This window comes from Crocodylus siamensis, chromosome 1, assembly GCF_052110815.1.
Source record: "Crocodylus siamensis isolate JL-2025a chromosome 1, ASM5211081v1, whole genome shotgun sequence".
Classification (NCBI taxonomy): Eukaryota; Metazoa; Chordata; order Crocodylia; family Crocodylidae; genus Crocodylus; species Crocodylus siamensis.
The window spans coordinates 207427108-207446109 of NC_143395.1; the positions used below are offsets into that span (position 1 = coordinate 207427108).

Genomic DNA, 19002 nt, shown 5'->3' on the forward strand with positions numbered 1-19002 from the left:
GAAGGCTGAGAGAGACAGGGATCAGGGAGAAGGTAGAGGCAAAGAGAGAGACACAAGCAGGAATGGAGAGGTCAGCAGGAAGGCAATGGCAGCGGGATGCAAATAGGGAACAGAGAGAGACAAGGAAGATCAGGGAGAGGCTGCAGAGAGACAGGGATTGGGGAGAAGGCAAAGGTGGCGAGATGCAAAACGGAAAGCCAGGAGGCCAGGGAGGAGAAAGAGGGAGGCAGAGATGGGGAACTGAGTAGGGGTTAGAGCTGAGAGACCAAAGAGCAGGGCTGGGAGGTCAGTGGAGATTGAGAAAAAGTCAGATCCAGGGGAAATAGAGGTTGCAGAGAGGAACAAAGCCCAGAGGGAGGTCAGAGAGACAGGGATTTAGTTAGGAGCCTGAAGTAAAACAGAAACCAACTCGGGGTCAAAAATATCAGTTTTTATTAAACAGGAAGGTATACTATACAGCTCAACAAGTTATTAGTTCCTACCCACACACACAAGCACTCACACACGCACCCACACAATGGTACCAGGAGAGAAAAAGGCTTGGTGGAGAGAATGAAGTTAAAGTGTGTGGGGACAGAGGCCAGGTCCTTTGCTTGGGGAAGGAAGGTGGGTAATAGCTACCTATCCTCAGCTGTGAGTTGATCCTCGATGGCCAGTCAGGGTCTTCTCCAGCAAGGTGTTGTCCAGAGGGATCTCTGGCAGAGCCTCTGGGTGGATAGGTGGCGTGGTGCAGTGCTGGTCCAAATGGAGAGGGCGTTCCAAGGAGTTCACACTCTACCACCCCTTTTATAGGGGTGGGCTACCTGTGTCTCCTATGGGAGGGACATGTCCAGGCAAGCACAGTCCTGCTCAGATGCATTCACACAGATCCAGGTGTCCTCATTGTCTGGTAGGACACAATGGTGGGGCTGCTGGTTTCTGTAGGGTCTTTGTCTTCCAAATACTAGATTTCTGTTCTGTTCCTGGGTGAGGTCTATGGTTCCTGGGTGAGTCAATGCAAGGCAATGGTCGGATCCTTGGGTTGATGGTCCTGTCATTACTGGTCATTTAGTAGAGGCCTGCTACCATTGTACCTCAAGACCCCTCATATATTCCCATTCATTCAGGAACCAATTTACAGGAGACTGGTTAGACATGAGTCACAGTTACAACATAGGTTACACCGGGGCAGAGAACACAAGACAGAGGCTTGACATACAAAATGGAAACTTGACATTACTTTACAGACATAGGCCTAAATCATATAAATTCAATACAGACAGTAAAAGTCAATACAAACATAATAGAACACTATTTAAAATATAAAAGGGACTTGTTACTATAAGGGAGTATAAGAACTTAGCTTACCTAGTACTACTTGTAATCACTTATCAGGGATAGAGAGGGCAGACAGAAAGTCAGAAATGGTTGCAGAAGGAGAGGGAGTACATTTTTAAGTCTAAAAAAAAAAAAGAAAAACCTGGGGGGTTTGCTACAGATGCTTTATCTAAAAGATAAAATGTCCCAGCAGCCTTTTTAAATGCATAGGGGTTTATACATGTGATGGTGAGGGCACGCTGGAACGTGCTAATTAGAGTCTGCAATTAATTGAGTCTGCTCTGACGTATTCTAATTAGAATGCAAACCAGGACTTGTATAGGCAGCCCCAGGTTCTTGACATTCTGGGAGGCAGCTTGGTGTTTTGAAATCTATGAGGAAATTGAGGATTCCCACACAAGACAATGTCCTATTTCTCTCCCTCTTTTGGGAAGGAGTGGCAGTCATTCTCAATGAACACCTCTGTGAAGTGGGGAAGAGACTGTTTTTCCCCAGTGTCCCCTTTTTGCACCGCAAAGAGAAGGACGCAGGCAATATCACAGTTGCCTGAGCCTGCAGCTTGGAGAGCAAAGTGAGTGGGGCCTGAGCAACCAGCAGGTCGAAAAGGTTTTGTCATGTGAGGAAGACCTGAGAAGCAGCAAGAAAACACAGGGAAGCCAAGGAAGAAAGCTAGAGAATGGCTCACTGAAAGGGTGGGGCCAGGGAGAAACCTGGGGAGAGAACAGTGAGCCAGTAGGCAGCCAGCAAGGGTCGCTGTCAGGGAAAACAAGGTCTATGGAGACCAGGCAGAGCTGGGAAGCTGCATGTGACTCACTCAAGGAGTGGAGCCAGTTGTGCGCCTCTGTTAAGAGAAGACTGGAAGAGGGGCCAGAGCCAAAACAGGACAGGCAGCATTGGAACCAACAATGGGGAATAAAGGGGCAGGAGCCGGGCAGCGATGAGGCCTGACAGGGAAAATCCATTCAGCCCTGAGACAGGTCGAAGCCCAGGATGGAGTTGCTGGGGCGAGAGCAGTCCTGGTGGCAGACTGAGGCCTTAGAAACAGGGTGGGGTGCAAAACCTCTGACAACATCAAGGCTGGGAGCAGTGGCCAACACACAAAGAGGGCCTGATCAGAATAAAGGGCACAGCGAGACACTGAAGAGCCCCAGAATTTAGTGTAGTGAGAATCCAGTGGCCACAAGAGGCTAGCAAAGGCTGGCCAACTGAACTTTAAGCTAGTTTTCCTAAGTTACTGTTATAAAGGACTATATTACACCAAGCTGCAACAAGTTTAGTTATGGGGACATTAGCTCAAGCCAAGGAACGGCTGAAGGCAAGCCAACGAATGGGGAGCAGCTCTTTTAACAAGCAACGAGCAGCTTAGATGAGAACATATTATCTGGGCAAAGTGAACTGAGACAACGATGCTAGTTCCGGCCCTGGATGTGGTAAGGGAGTGGTAAAGGGGAGGTTGCAGCCCCATAAAGAAACCAAACGAGAGAGATCACACAGGATCAGTGACGTACACAGTGATCCCCTCCCCCCCCCATCTTTCATAGAAATATTTAAAGTCATGTTGTGTGATAAAAACTCTGAAGGGCCTGGCCAGTGGCCCCCCACTGGCCGGTGCCCAGGGGCCATGGCCCCCTTCCCTGTCCATCTGCCATTGCACAGGATACTTACAGGACTGTCTCCCAAGAAAAACATCAAGAAGTGACAGGCAACAGGGAATGACCGACCAGAACATGCAGGTAATACTGTTTTTGAGATCTCACCCTGACGCTGCAAGGGGGTAAGACACTAGGCAAGAAAGGCCTCAAATCCTATAATACCTACCAGTAGCAACCTCATTCCCCAATAATCTGCTTCCTCTCGACTCTGTATCTCTCTCCATATTGAGCAATAATCAATAGCACCTTAGTTGGCTATATTTGCTAAAATAATACTCAACAGGATAGGTAACCAGGGTTTTTTTCCAATTCTCATCATTATGCTTCAGTGAACACACAGTAGATATTACTAAATGACCTTGTTCACACCTTTTGAGGCTTTGTTTCAAGATTTTATAAACTCGGGCAGGCATCTTCACTATGGTACTGTTTATTTGCATTGTAAAGATTGTTAGGTTTAACATACTTATAATAAGGGCCTGGATTTAGAAGCACAGAACAAAAGATGGGTATTACGTGGCAACCTATGGACCTGAAAAATCACACTATATATGTCAACTTGTTCCCATGTCTCAGTCCTGCTTTGCCAATGCACCTTATTCCTGACACATCAAGAACAAACAGCGGTCTCTCTATATCAGGGGCAGGCAAGTATTTTGGGTAGAGGGCTGCTTACTGAGTTTTGGCAAGCCATCGAGAGCCGCATGACAGGTAGCTGGGGCAGATAAATATTAATTTTCTAAACTTTTTAGGGGCCCTGTGGGACGGATAGAATGGCCTGGCGAGCCACATCCGGCCCATGGGCCGCATTTTTCCCACCCCTACTCTATATAGAACTGTAATCAAAATGCAGGAATATTGATTTTGTTGTATTTTGAAATGCCCCTACAGTTATGTTCAGCTGCTGATGCACACATTGATTACTACACTTTGCATGGACTTCTCTGCGTCTACCAACAAAAGAAAACCTCAAAAAGGGTGACATGAAATGGGGTGAGGAAAATGTTTACTTGTGTTGATAAAAACAGTAGAGACTTCTTTTCAGCTCCCCAAGTATGTTCCCAGACACAAGCAAAAGTTTTGTTTTGGTTATACAATGGGAGGGCAAAATACAAGAAAATTCACTGCCCCTAGCACACCCTATAATCCTACAAGCGCACAATCAAAGGCCTTTCATACAGAACACAGTAGATCAAACACCCTCCCAGAATGAAGTACATACTAAATCAATAATGTTCCAAAGAACAGGTTTTTAAAGACCTCTATGAAATTATAATAAAAAATAGAGGTTCTGAGCAAGTCAGCCAGTTGTGCAGAAGGAGGGGCTGCATGTGGTTTGGGGTATTTTCACAGAATGTTAAATCACACAAAATATTTCACTCATCTCTAGTGTGAGATCACGACATGACTCCTCTGTAACAAATTCTTTATCTTGGCAGCTCTCCTACTTTCTCCTAACTCTGTCTTCCTCTCCCCCCTCTAATCCCACTGCAGCAAGAACATATGGTAATATTTGGAGTGTGATTTAGGCCTGGGAGTGGGTCTGACTGCCCACACCTGTGCAGACCTCCAAGTCACCACGCAGCAGGCAACCAGGTTGAAGTCATGCTCCAGGACTGCTGCATGAGCTCAGTCCTTCAACTCTCCTTCCCATACATACCAAGGCTTCCAGGAATCTGGCTGCCAGCAGCCATTTGGATTCAAAATTTCACTTGCAAGTCACATGATAATGCACAGCGTGTCACTGTTTGCCTCCAAATTCAGCTCTGTCCTGGCTCCAGCCTTAGCAAAATGCTCTGAAGTTAGATGCTGAGGTAAACATCACCCTGGTGGTCTTCAGGGAGCTGTGACAGTGGAGGAAGGCAATTATAGAGTCAGAGTCAGAGTCATAGAAAAGTGTAGGCTGGAAGGCACCTCCAGGGGTCATCTAGTCCAGTTGTTCTCAACCGTTTTTGTGCTGGGACCCACTTGTAAAGAGCAATAGCCAGTCCTGACCCACAGCCCCCTGGCCCTGCTGGTGTCTGTCACTCCTGACACACAGCCCCCTGGCCCTACCACTGCCCCTCACTCCCAAGCCACAGCTCTCTGGCCCTGCTGGTGCCTCTCAATCCTAACTCACAGGGCCCTGGCCCTGTGGGTGCTCTTCTCTCCTGACCCACAGCCCCCTGCCCTACTGCGCTATGCTGGTGCCCCTCACTTCTAACTCACAGCCACCTGCCCCCAGCCCTGCCAGAGCGGGTCCCCCAGCTTCACCCATCCCACTCAAGCTGGAACGTGAAGGCTGAGGCAGCTCCGCCTCATGCAGATGGCAGTAGAGTAAGTCTGGTCCCCAGTACAGGCTAGGAGGAGGAGGAGGGAAGGCCTGTAGTACCCCCCGTCCCACGACCTTGGTATGGCCCCCCCAAACAGCATCTCCTGGCCGCCCTGCCCAAGCCCTGGATCTCCACTCCATGCTCCCCATACACTTACCTGCATCCAGCTGCTGGGGCTGCTCCCAAGACCCTGCCTGGCTGCATGCTGACCACGTGCGTGTGTGTGTGTGCACAGATCAGCGTGCACCCACTGCCTCCAATTGCCTAAGCAGCTCCCTGCAGGCTGGAATGCTGCCAGCCTCCAAGCAGAAACCTGTGCTTTCCCACATTTTTCTGGGACTTGCTCATGGCCCTTTAAAAAATTCTTGTGACCCACTTTTGGGTTGCAACCAGTGGGTTAAGAAATGCTGCTCTAGTCCAACCCTGTGCTCTATCCAAATCATCTCATACAACCACAAACACCAACTTGTTATTGCCAAAATTCCTGATTCCTATTCCCAAAGCAAAACAGGAATGAATCCCTATGAAACTATTATAAAGGAAGGCCTTGTCCTGGAGCAGGAGAAAAGAGCCAAAACTCTGTGTATTGAACTGATGCAGCACCATTGCTTAGATTTATCATTGTTAAGATTTGCAATTGCTCAACTGGAAGGTAGACACCCTGGCTGCTGTTTCTGAACTAGCCGTTTTTATTTGGACCGGTAACACCCTCCCCCCGGGAGAACGGGGCCGGGTACGAGCAGCGAGCTCCCAGCCATCTGCCTGAGAGCGAGGTGGGGTGTTCGCCCAGCCAGGCACGAGTCCCGGGGGGCAGCCCCGCAGGGTTAGGTGGCTGACAACAAGGAGCTGCGACGCGAAGACGCCGCTCCGCACAACTCCTCCTGTCTCCGCGGAGCTGAGGCCATAACCCCGAGGCCGGAGGGCGCGCTAGGCCGGGGCCCTACTAGCACCACCTACAATGAAGCCGCGGGGGGCGCGGGAGAAGGACGACACGGCAGCGGGGAACAGGCTCTGGCCGCGCGACTCCTGTGCTCGGGGCGAGCGTCCCTCGTTGGTGCCTCTGCCCCGCCCCGCCCCGCCCCGCCTCCTGGCCGGCATCGTGGGCCGTTGCCATGGAGACGGCGTGGCCGGAAGAGGCCCGGTTGCTACGGAGACGGCGGCGCGGGTCGGGACGCGCGGGTGCTGCTAGGCTGCTCCATGGCTCCGAAGCGGCCCAAGAGCGGGGGCGGCTCCCCCGGAGCCGGGGCCGGGGCCGGGGCCGCCGCTAGGACCTGGGAGACCGCGCTGGTGTCCGCCCGCTTGGAGGAGGTGACCGGGCCGGGGCGGGCGGGCGGGGCGACTGCTGCAGCGCCGTCAGGCGCGGAGGGGCCTCACGGGGGCGCAGACGCCACGTTTCGCCGTAGGACGAAGGGCGGCGGGGCCGCGTGCGCCTGGGTCGTGAGGCCGACGGGCCGCAGTCAAGCCGCTTCACAAGCTCGGCCGCGGCCTCGCGCGTGTTGTACCTGCCTAGCCGCCTAGCGTCGTCCCCTGCGCTCGGTGCCCGGCAACGCGCCAAGGTTCAGCTGGGAGCGAACTACTGTCAGGCGGTTGGTGCAGGGCCAACTTTGATGGAGGCGCTGACATAGCTTTAACTGTGGCGTCGAAAATGAGCAGCTATAATTTTCCTACTTGAGAGGACGTAGTTAAAAGGCGCTTTCCCCCTTTCATTACTTTCTTTTTAGAGTGTGTGAAAGGCTAAAAGCATATTTAGGTTACCCAGCTGCATGAGAGCAATGTCAGTCCAGTAAATCTTAATTTGACAGAAAGAATTTGACTTTGAACTACTGCCTCAGTGTAGCAAACAGTAATATTTGCCTCGCATGCGTTTGCCTAGCGCTGCTTTTGCAAGTTGGACAAATGAATTTGGCTTTTCTGTTCCTTGGGTCACTGATGTGGCCCCCTTGAGTGACCTTTTCTGAAGCACAAGTAGCTTTGATAGTTGTAAGGACTTTAAAATAAAACAGGCCATTCTAAAAGTAGCCCAACAATTTGCCAGTAAATTGTGTGGATGCTAAGGTCTCTTTTATGTACATACTTTAAAAGAGTGTTTTTAGTATTGGGTATTTCATCCAAAATCAAACACAATTACTTTTTAGAGTAGAAGCAGCTCCACAAGATTGAAATCCACCATTTTGCTTATTTGGTCTCTGACCTTCTTTGTTCTGAACCTGCTAATGAGACATAAGAAGGCCAGTTAGTGATTCTTGTGCTACTGCAGTGGCTACTGTGATACGGATGCTATCCACTGAAATTTTGCAAAGCCCATCTATAAACTTGTTTCCTGTACAACTGTCCAATAACCATTACTAGACTAGCAGTAACCACAAAGCCATACTTTCTCTTGTTGTAGTCCCTCATCATGTTCACTGTACACTCTCCAGTTTCTGCAAAGCAGGAGCAAAGGGTCCTACAACATGAATCCAATGATAATCAGAGCTAGTGAGTTCTCTTTACAGTTAGGGCTGTGTGAAACAGCACCGTTTCATTTTGATTTCTGTTTCGCTGTTTTGACGGAACAGTGTTTTGTTTAGAGTTTTGTTTAGTTTTGAAAGCACTGTTCTGTTTCGTTTCATTGAAACTGTGTCACTCTTTCAACATTGTTTCGACATTTCACCCATAGGCTATAATGGGGAAGCAGGAAACTACCTATAACTTTGTCATTTTTTGGCAGATTTGAATGAAAACAGCGGGGATGGTAGACGCTTCTCAGGGCATGGAGCCTGCCAAGCCTGCATAGATAGGTATAGGGTTTTCTGGGAAACTGAACTTCAAAGTCTTGAAAGCAAAACTCGTACCACTTGTAAGTGTGAAGGAAAAGGGGATTGGAAACAATAGGCATGGTAGCCCCTGCTGAGGCCATGAAGCCTGCTAGGTTTCAAGGAGATGGTGCAGGGGTTTCTGGGAAACTGCACCTCAAGCTGCTGACAAGCAAAACTCGTGACTTGACTCTGTGCATGTGCGTGTGTGTGCGCGCGCGTGTGTGTGTGTGTTAAGGCGCGCCCTCACTGGTGGTGGGGCCTCTACACGATTCGGTAGTGTGCCCCAGCCTCAGCCCAGTCCACTAATTTAAATGACAACAGATAATAAATTAGTAAGCAGCACAGTAGCATCAGCAGCATCTCAGGCAGCCAAACAGTCATAGTCAATATCAGAGCAGTCCCCTCCCCCTCTTCCCCCTCCCTTTCCTTACCTCCTAGGTGGAGGTGGAGGGGCTGCAGCCTGGTGCACTCGAGGGTCATGTGTGCCAGGGTTTCCTGCTGCCCAGAGAGGAGCAGGAGACCAGGGTGTCCAGGAAGCTTGCCACATACATGCCGGTGGCGACGGTTCCATGGAGGAACCACCAGCTGAGGCCCCCAGTGGCTCGTGGGATGAGGGTGGAGTACAGATTCAGCCACTGGGGTGTCCCAGCCACGCCCTCGCCAAGCAGGTCCCACCACTTGGTGTCTGGGCAAGACACAAGGGCATCATGATGGATGGTGTGGTGCACAAGCATGTAGAGGTGGTAGCGATGGACGGTGGAAAAACGGACTGGTCTGCTGTCCTCCAGCTGGCTCAGGTGGTGCAGTGGGGAACTCCATGAAGCTGGGTGAGATGCCAGCCCCATGACAAACTCTGGTGTGCTGGAGGACACGGCAGGGCAGGGACCACCGCCACGTAGGACCTGGTTAACAAAGGCAAGGACATCAGGAGGTATGGCAGATTTCATCTCCTGGACCAGACGGCAGGTTGCAAGTGTCGTGGGTAGACCCATGTGCCGGGACAGTGCAGTGGGGTCTACCCACTCCTGCCCATGGTAGTCCAGGAGGTCTCCAATACGGGTGATACCAGCCAGGATTAACCTCTGTTGAAACCTTGGCACCTCTGTCGTCGGCATCTCCAGCTGGGGGTTCCAGAGGAGGGGCTCGACGAGCAGGTCGGCACCCTGGGCAACTGTTGCAGGGGACTGGGAAGCAGAGACCAGCTTCCAGGCCTGGAGGAGGTCCTGGTAGAAATCTGGCAGCCCTTGCTGGTCTTGCAGGGAGAAGCCCCGCAAGCTGAGGAGTTGTTAGTCGTATTGGAGCCCCTGGAAGTGGCAGATGAAAGCGTGCCCCAGGTGGCCCCATGCCGCGTGGCTACTGACACCGTATAGCAATCGCTGCAGGCAAAATACCAGATCCTGGCTGCCCTCCCACAAGGGAAGGCTCAGGATCTCTGCAGCAACCTAGTGCCACCCTGCCCAGAAAAACTTCAGCACCCATCTCTGGAGTCCCACCAGGACCTCAGGGGGCACAGGCAGGGTGTGTAAAGCAGTGCCAGAGCATGGACTGGCTGGTTCAGCACCAGCACTCTCCCACGCAGGGAGAGACACCTCAGAAGCCCTGCCCATGCCTGGAGCCACCCGACCACCCTTGCCTCCAGCTGGTGTCAGTTCTCCAGCAGGGAGGGATCTGTGGGGGACAGGTAGACCCCCAAGTAGAGCAACAAGCCCATGCTCCAGTGGATCCTCCGGAGCACAGGTGGAAGTGAGCCCACCTGCCATCAGGCCAAAGCTTTTCACCCAGTTGACCCGGGCAGAGGAGGCCGCCAAGTACAATGCCTGGCAGGCCTCCACCTGTGCCAGGTCACCTGAGTCCTGGACCACAAGGAGTACATTGTCAGCATACACTGACAGTACCACCTGCACCGCTGGCTCCCAGAGCATCAACCCCGCCACCCGCTTCTACAAGAGAATGAGGATGGGCTCCAGTGCCAAGACGTACAGCTGGCCTGACAGTGGGCAGCCTTGACACACCCCTCTCCTGACTGGGGTGGGTTCCATCAGGGTCCAGTTGAACTTGACCAAACACTCTGCAGAGGTGTACAGTACCTGGAGAGCCCGCACAAAGCGGGACCCAAAGCCAAAGGCCCACAGTGTGCCAGTGAGGTTCCTGTGATCCACTCTGTCAAACGCCTTCTCCTGGTCCAGGGATAGGAGGGCAAAAGACAGGCACTTCTGACGTGCTAACTCCAGGAGGTCCCAAACCAGGTACAGGTTATTGAAGATGGAATGTCTGGGCACCGTGTACATCTGGTTGAGATGGATCACGTCCATCAGCACAGACCACAGGCGCAGTGATATGGCCTTCACTGCCGTGTTGTAGTCTATGCAGAAGAGGAACACATGATGCCAGTTCCTCAGGTTGCAGGGATCACCCTTCTTCAGCAGGAGGGTCAGCACGGCCCTTCAGCACAACAGGGGGAGCTCCCAACTTGCTTTGGATTTGGCCCAGACTGCAGCAAGATCCAAGCTGAGGATGTCCCAAAAGGCCCGGTAGAACTTCACAGTCAGCCTGTTGATGCCTGGCAACAGGGCACTGCGTGTCAGGCAGAGGGCAACCAAAAACTCAACCAGAGCATGAGGAGCTTCGAGCCAGTCCCAGTCGCCCACACTGACCTGAGGGAGTCCCTCCCACAGGGTTTGACAGACTTCAGCGTCAGTGAGATCCAGGGAGAAGAACTCTTCATAGAAGGCCTGCACTGGTGCATCTCATCTGGATCCATGAGGGGGGTGCCATCACCTGCCACAAGGCAGGTGATGTACTTCTTGGTCCCCTGCCTCCTCTCCAGGGCATAGAAGAAGCGGGAGCCATGGTTCATCTCCTGAAGGAGCTGGATGCATGAGCGGATAAATGCATCGCAGACGCAGTGGTTGTCTAGAGCCTGAAGCTCTTCCCGCCTCTCCCAACACTCTCCACAGAGGGACAGGTTGGTTGGGTCAGTGGCCAAGCACCTCTCCAGCTCTAGCACTTCCTGCTTGAGCTTCTGCCGGGGCCACCTCCCTCTCCTGGGTGTGCCCCCGAGCATAGCTGCCACAAAAAAGCCAGATACACACCTCCCCGCATCCCACCATCTCCTAGCAGAGGGGAAAGCTGCCTATTGCTCCTGTCAGGCTAGCTAGCACTCCTGAAAGGTTTCCCTGAAGCCCACATCCTCCAGCAGACTGTCATTGAAATCCCAGTAGGCCAACCCCAGATGCCCAGGCCCTAGCATGGCCTGGGCCCAGACAATGTGGTGAGCACTGAAAGGGGTTGGCTGGATGCCAGAGGAGTGGGCCTGGGCAAAGTGCGGCAAAGAGATATAAACCCATTCCAACCGCGAGTGGCATGCCTGCACCTCCTCCACCCTCACATAGGTGAAGGCAGGGAGGTCGGTAGGGTGACAGGCATGCCAGATGTCCACCAGGGAGTACTCTGTCAGGATCCCCCCAAGGACGCCCACAGTGGCATGGTTCCACTCCGTGCCCAACCGGTCTCACATGTCTAGGGTGACATTCAAGTCCCCACTGTTGGGAAGGGGGGTGAGAAATCACTCTTTTAAACCAATTTATAAAGCAGGCCCAAACAGCTGCTTCCTCTTGAATTTCTCCCCAGAAAGGTATGGTGGTTCTTCACCCTGTCGGTATCTATCACTAGTTTAAATTAATAATCACTAAGAGAACTGCTTAAGGTACGTGAATAAAATGGTTTATTAATTAACACACTTTGGGACAAACAGTAAAATTAATTACAAAGTATAAACACACAGTGAAAATTCTATAAATCTGAACTTTGTTAAAGACCAGAGAGATTCAGAGAAAGATTTATTTTATTGAAGGCTCTGCGGGCATTCGGCTCCATTTCTCCTTCAACCCACTACCCAAAACTTACCTACTTCTGTGTGGGTTACTGATCATTTACAGGGTTTCAGGACACTGATAGCCACTATCCAGTCCCACCCAAGAGGGGTGATACTTGCATTGGAACCAGGGGAGCTGCTACTGTAGCACTGTCGTGCATTTGATGGGGAATTGTCAGGAGCTGACTCCTTCCTGACTCAAGGCAGCCTCAGCGATGGATGATTTCCAGAGATGAGAGGAATCCCAGCTCCACACTGTGGTCCCGCTCGTCTTCCGCCTGTTGCAGAAATGGCTGCGGTTCGTTTCTCGGGAGGCGAAGAACTCTCAGTCTCAGACACACTCCATTAGGAACACAAAAGGTATATATTTGCAAATAGGGTTGGAGCGGAAACAAAGGATCACTCCAACCGCTGAGGACAACTCTCAGCTGGCTTTTATCCCCTCTCTCCTGAGCACGTGTGCAGAAGCAGGAACTCTTACATCTCATTTCCGGTTCATACAAACATATATGAAATGACGTCACGTCATCCGTCGCATGTGCATTATAATTAACTACTTAAGTATGCGGGGCGGATAGGCTTATATGCATTAGCTAATTGCGCCTGCTCAGAAAGTACTTTAGGTTACAAAAAGTTCAAACCTTTTCTACCCCAAGGCCAGGACCATTAAAAATTGCAATTTACTCTTATCTGCATGAGAACGCTAAGGAGTATATGCTTTACTGTAACAAAGAGATAGTAAATTTGCAAAACAAAGAGAGAGTGATACCTTAATACAAAGAGCCCTTAGTAGCTTCTCCTCCAACCTCCCCCTCCCACCAGGGAGAGCTGGCAGCTGTGCTGTTCTAACAACACTATTGATAATGCATTTTCAATAATATTTCTAACACGCCTTTCACTCACTTCATCCAATCTATTACTCTTTCTCTCTCTCTGAGAGTAGGGTTGAGTAGATGGTTCTGCAGGGGCCTCATGCATCTCAATGCCTGGTTTCAGGCCTGCCAGTTTGCATAGCGCCCTCCCATATGTATAGAGGGCATCTATGAAACTGTGGGCCTGCCTATAGATCCAGGCATTGCAGCTTTTGGGCCCATTGCCTTCCCCTGCCAGCACCCTCTCAGTGGCAAGGATGCTGTCAAAATCTCCCCAGCAGTCCAAGGCTAGCTGTACCTTGCTGGCGGACTGGCAGGTGTAGTCACGGTCAAGAAATGCAAGTAGCTCATCCCTGGGGACCACTGGGACTGAGAGGTCTGCAGGCTTCATGGAACCTGCTGGTTCTTGGGCGTCCTCCTCCTGGTCCTGGGGCTCAGTGGGCTCCTCAGGCACCATCTGAATCCCTCAGTCCTTTAAGAACCTGGACTCTGGTTGGGATTGGGAAAACTCTGCAGCCCCTTTGGACAGGGGTGGGGATAAGGGTGGGGGTGGGGCTCCTTCATAAGATGGTGCGGTAGAGTTGGAGCCTCAAGGGGTTTGTGCAGGATCCCTGACAAGATCAGCCTGTTGATTAGGGGACCCCACCGCAACCCGCTCTGGTGCAGGATTATGGGGCAGGCTGGAGATGAGGGAGGGGGAGGGAAAAGACCCGCTAGGCACTGGGGTGCCTTCAGAATCTGCCTTGGGGTCCTCGGAAAGCGGAACCTCCTCCCACAGGACTCACCGGAGTGAGCCCCAGGGCCTCTGTATCCCCCAGATCATCACAGGGAGGAGACTCCATTGCTGGGCCTTCCTTTTGGTAGGCCTCAGCCTCAGCGCCTGTGATTTCAGAGGGTAGGCCCTGGTCAGCAGAATGAGGGGCTTCCTCCATAGGCTCCTGTTCAGGACTATCTAGCAGCATGAAAGCCTCCTCCACAGGGATCACCCATTTGATCTTTTTTGAGGGTGGGTATCAGGTGCAGCGGGGGAGGCCCCTGGAGGCTGGGCCGCTTCTTCCCCCATGTGGTGGTATTGGTAGGGGGAGAGGAGTCCTCCATGTCAGAGGGCTCCAGCTGCGCCCAGGACATCCTCTTGCCTCTATGCCCGGGGGGACCTGCACCCCCTCAGTTATGGGGTGGTCCTCAGGTGGACTGCTCCGGTAGAAGATGAGGGTTGGTGAGGTGGGGCAGCCATGATGGGTGCATGACTAAGGGCAAGGGGGCCCTGGTCCGTCTCTCTCCCTGGTTGCTGCTGCCCGCCCTGGGACTCTGCTAAACTTGGTTGGGGGGGCAGGGTCCCCTGAGCTCACAAGGAGGCTTTTAGTTGTGGCTGGGGTGCCAGGAGGTCTGGGGGGCGGGGGAGCCGGTGGTAGGGGCACCCCTCTTGCCAGTGGGACCTGCAGATGCCCTTTCCTCCTGGCTCATGGGGCACTCATGATGAAGTGCCCCAGGGCGCAGCACCGGAAGCACCACAGGTCCCCCAGTGTATAGGAAATCCTCACTGGGGCCCTCTGATAAGGAATTGCCAGGCACCCCTCAGCCTCCAGCTGTGCTCCTGCTGCCAACTGGATCATAAGCTAGTTATGGAAAGAGCACGTGGCGGAGGCTGGGGTTTCAGCACCCAAGTGAAAGGGCCACCACTGGGGAGAGCAGGGCCCAATTGGGGATATAGGGTGGGATGGAGCTGAGAACCACCATGGTCCCCAGCTTTTCTAGAGGCTCATGGGGGATGTATTTGTCCTCCACCACAATCCCTCTCTCCATCACCTTTATTGCAGCGGCCTTCGAGGCAAGGAAAAAAGACCCCCTTCCCATAAAACCTGAAGGCCACCACGATCTTGGGGGCCCTCCACTACCCGAGCCAGGGCCTGCACCCAGTTCTTAAAGTGCAGGTTCTCCCACTTGAGCAGTTGGCACTTCACCTCGTGCCTGCGTGTGACTGCTGGAAAGGGAGCCCTGCCACCCAAGCTGGGAGGGCTGGCAGTGGAGAGTCCAGGTTCCCTGGCTTCGGGTCTCCCTGCAGCTGCCTGTGCATAGCTGTGGATCCCATGCTGGGAGGCTGTGTTGGTGGGGCTGGGGCTAGGGCCAGGGACAGGCTGAGTGGGTGCGCTGGTTGGTCTGGCACACCTGGTCCCCTCAGGCACTGGTGGTCTAGGCTTTGGGTCAGGCCCCTTGCCCTTCCTACCCCCAGCTGTGGAGGAGGCTGAAGAGGAGCCCTTCCCACTGCCCTTGCCCTTGGTCCCTGATGATGGGCTTGGGAGCCCCTCTGGGGGGGGGATCTGACTGGGGAGACCCCCAGCCCTGTTGACTCCCTATCCAAGTCCCACCTGCCCCTGCAGCAGAGGTTACAGGTTTCTCCACCCCCGGAGGAGGTTGTTCGGACTCTGGCTATGGGGTGGAGGCTGCAGGCGCATGCATCCTCTTGGGGGCTTGGCTGGGATCTGCCCCCATAGTGGGGGCTGCAGGAAGCTCTGTGGGGGCATCTGTCTCCCAAGAAGGTTCCTGCCCTGGCATTGTTTCACATGAGGGCAGGGAAGATAGTAAAGAAAAACAAAATATCTCATGGGGCTGGTGAGTCTAGTAGGGGCAGGCTGGGGTTGTGGGGGAGAAGCAGGGTAGGGAGGAAGGGAGCTGAAGCTCACTGAGCTACAAGTGTTGGGGAAACTTGAGCTGGCTTTCTCAGCCACACAACAAACACCAGGGCAGGGGGAGTAGACCACAGGACTTGCCACACAAGGGCAGGAACACACAGGGAAGGCTGCTGAGGCAAAAGTAAAAGATGGCTAGAGCGGTGGTGGGGCTTTGTTTGTTGAAGATCTGTTCAGAGGCCCCTCAGGCCTCCAGACAGGTGCTCAGCAACAGCACAGTAGGCAGGAAGACAAAGAAGGATCAGATGTAGTGAGGTAGCTGTTGGGGAGGGCAGGAGCATTCAGTCAACTAGGAAGTAATCCAGTGCAGGTGTGGTGTCAGGTGGTACAAGGTAGTGCAGCAGGTAATCTCCCTTTCTCCTGAGAGGGGGCAACAGCAAAAACAATGACACCAGCAGAAGCAACAGCAGCAGTGATGATGAGAGCTCTCCAGTTCAGCCACTCAGGGTGTGCTTCTGGTGGAAATGGAGGTGAAGGTGGGGGTGGCTTTCCAAGGCAGCTTGGGCAGGCAAGGCACCTTTAGGCTCTGGTGGTGGGGGGAGGAGGGACCTACAGGCAGTGCAGGCTCCTTCCCCAGGCTGTCCCCCAGTTGTGGCTTGGTGGCAGACTGGGCAGCAGGCCAGAACAGCGGTGCAGAAGCTGGGGTGTGGTGCTGGGCTGCGGTGCAATGCAATGGGCCCCTCCCTGAGGTGGGGCAGCAGCGTGCAGCAGAGGACTGCCCCCCCATGGGGGAGCAACAACAGCAGCAGCATCAGGCTAAGGCAAGAAGGGATGCGGCCAACTGACTTCCTAAAAGCTCTGAAAACAAGCCAGCAGATAGCAGTAGCCAGAGGCAGAAAAGGGCCTGGCCATCTTCTCCCTAGAAGCTCCTGAGCTCACCTGGCTAACTAATAGCCCCTACTATGTGGGGCCAATGGGTGAAAGATACAACAGAACTCTTGGGACAGCAAAGGCAAAAAACAGGATAGGAGTGTTATGCGGGTCAAAGAGTCAAATGTGAAAATAAGTGCACCCGAGGGGGGACACCAAGCAGAGCCCCCTGGGCCGCAACCACTGGTCCTCAAAGGCATCCAAGGAGCTGGTGGACGTCACCTACTGGTGCTCTGCCCAGAAACGTGCATGGAAAAGTGGGAGGAAAGTGACCCCGCAGTCTCTGGGCACCTTCCCAGCCAGAGCCTCCTTCCTAGTCAAGTACATGGCCAGGAAGAGGTTGACCAGGAGGTGGACTTGGTGGGGCTGTGGGTAGGGTACCACTGTACAGGACCTGGTCAACAAAGGCAAGGGCGTCAGGAGGTAGGGCAGATTTCACCTGGACCAGACGACAGGTTGCAAGTGTTGTGGGTAGACCCATGCTCCAGATCAACACAGCGGGGGTTTACCCACTGCTGCCTGTTGTAGTCCAGGAGGTTTCCAATACAGGAGACATCAGCCAGGATCAACCTCTGTCACAACCGGGGCACCTCTGCTGTTGGCACGTCCGCTGGGGGTTCCAGAGGAGGAGCTCTATAAGCAGGTTGGCCCCCTGGTGACTGTTGTGGGGGACCTGGAGGCGGTCCTGGTAGAAATCTGGCAGCCCTTGCTGGTCTTGCAGGGAGAAGCCCTGCAAGCTGAGGAGCTGCCAGTCGTATTGGAGCCCCTGGAAGTGGCGGAGGAAAGTGCGCCCCAGATGGCCCCGGGCCTCCCAGAAGATCCTGAGGGCAAGTAGCCCTGAGCTGTTGGCCAAGGCAGGTTTTTGTACTGCTGGGGCCGGCACAGGTGCTGGCCCCAGCCTCTAGCTCCCCCTGGCTGCAGATCTGGGAGGAGACAGGTGGGGATATTTTGCCCCAAGTGACACACTAAAGGAAAGGCAGCAAGAGGACGCAGCAGCTCCCCTGGCTCTCCAGGGATCTAGCAGACCTCCCGAGGCTAAAAAGAAAGGCCTGCAAAGGATGGAGGATGGGATTCACCTCCAAGGAGGATTATTCTGCACTGGTCCAGTTCTGCAGGGAGCAAACCAGGAATGCCAAGGCTGCAACTGAACTCCAACTAGCTTCGAGTATCAAGGACAATAAAAAGTCCTTTTTCAGATATGTGGGGAGCCAGAGGAAAAGCAAGAGCAACATTGGACCCCTGCTGAACCAGATGGGACAACTGACAACTGACACCCAGGAAAAAGCCAAACTATTAAATGGGTACTTTGAGTCGGTCTTTCATCAGTCCCATGGGACGCCCATGCCCGCTACAGGACAGGGAGGTCCGGGTCAGGGTGATCCCCTGCCCTCCATAAATACCAACCTTGTGAAGGAACACCTTGAGAGGCTGGATACCTTCAAGTCAGCCGGCCCTGACAATCTACACCCCAGGGTACTCAAGGAGCTGGCCAGCATTATAGCCTAGACTCTGGCACGGATCTTTGGCACGGATCTTTGAAAACTCCTGGCGTTCTGGTGTAGTGCCTGAAAACTGGAAGAAGGCCAATGTGGTGCCTATCTTCAAGAAAGGGAGGAAAGTGGATCCAGCAAACTATAGGCCCATCAGCCTGACTTCTATCCTGGTGAAGATCTTAGAAAAGTTTATTAAAGAGGCCATCCTTAATGGACTGGCTGATGCCAACATCCTGAGGGATAGCCAGCATGGGTTTGTTGTGGGCAGGTCTTGCTTGACTAATCTCATTTCCTTCTATGACCAGGTGACCTATCACCTGGACAAGGGAGAATAGATTGATGTCATATATCTTGACTTTGGAAAAGCCTTTGATCTGGTATTCCACGATCACCTCTTGGCGAAACTGGCCAATTGTGGTCTTGGCTCCACCACGATCCACTGGCTGGGAAATTGGCTCCGTGGTCAGACCCAGAGGGTGGTAATTGATGGAAATCAACTGTCATGGTGCCCTATGACCATTGGAGTCCCCCAAGGCTCTGTTCTTGGACCCATATTCTTCAACATCTTCATTAATGATGTGGACATTGGAGTCAGAAGCAGACTGGCTAAGTTTGCCAATGACACCAAACTTTGGGGCAAAGCATCCACACCAGAAGGCGATCCAGGCTGACCTGGACAGGCTCAGCAAATGGGCGGATGAAATCCTGATGGTGTTTAACGCTGAAAAATGCAAGGTTCTCCATCTTGGGAGGAGAAACCTGCAGCATCCTTATAGGCATGGCAGTGCTACGGTGGCTAGCACTACAGAAGAAAGAGACTTGGGGGTCATCGTTGACCACAAGATGAACATAAGACTTCAATGCAATGCTGCGGCTAGTAAAGCAACCAAAATGCTGGCTTGCATCCATAGATGCTTCTCAAGTAATTCCCGGGACATCATTCTCCCTTTGTACTCAGCCTTGGTGAGGCCGCAGCTGGAGTACTGTGTCCAGTTTTGGGCTCCACAATTCAAAAAGGATGTGGAGAAGCTTGAGAGAGTCCAGAGAAGAGCCACGTGCATGATCAGAGGTCAGGAAAATAGACCTTACAATGACAGGCTGAGAGCCCTGGGGCATTTTAGCCTGGA

General features: G+C 53.0%; 1 protein-coding gene and 1 long non-coding RNA gene across 2 annotated transcripts in view; one reads left to right on the forward strand and one right to left on the reverse strand.

Moving 5' to 3' along the window:
• Positions 1-409: 409 nt before the first annotated feature.
• On the reverse strand, positions 410-6419 carry LOC149873961 (uncharacterized). Its single transcript, XR_016443185.1, has 2 exons — positions 5439-6419; positions 410-4813 (listed from the first exon to the last, which is right to left on the reverse strand). It is a non-coding gene; the product is annotated as an uncharacterized LOC149873961 (long non-coding RNA).
• Positions 6420-6461: 42 nt separating this feature from the next.
• The window catches only part of SPAG17 (sperm associated antigen 17), a 354514-nt gene continuing 341973 nt past the window's right edge, over positions 6462-19002 (forward strand). Inside the window, exon 1 of the mRNA XM_090053742.1 lies at positions 6462-6589. Coding sequence (XP_089909868.1) covers positions 6479-6589 — 111 coding nt within the window. The 5' untranslated portion in view covers positions 6462-6478. The remainder of the gene's footprint in view (positions 6590-19002) is intronic.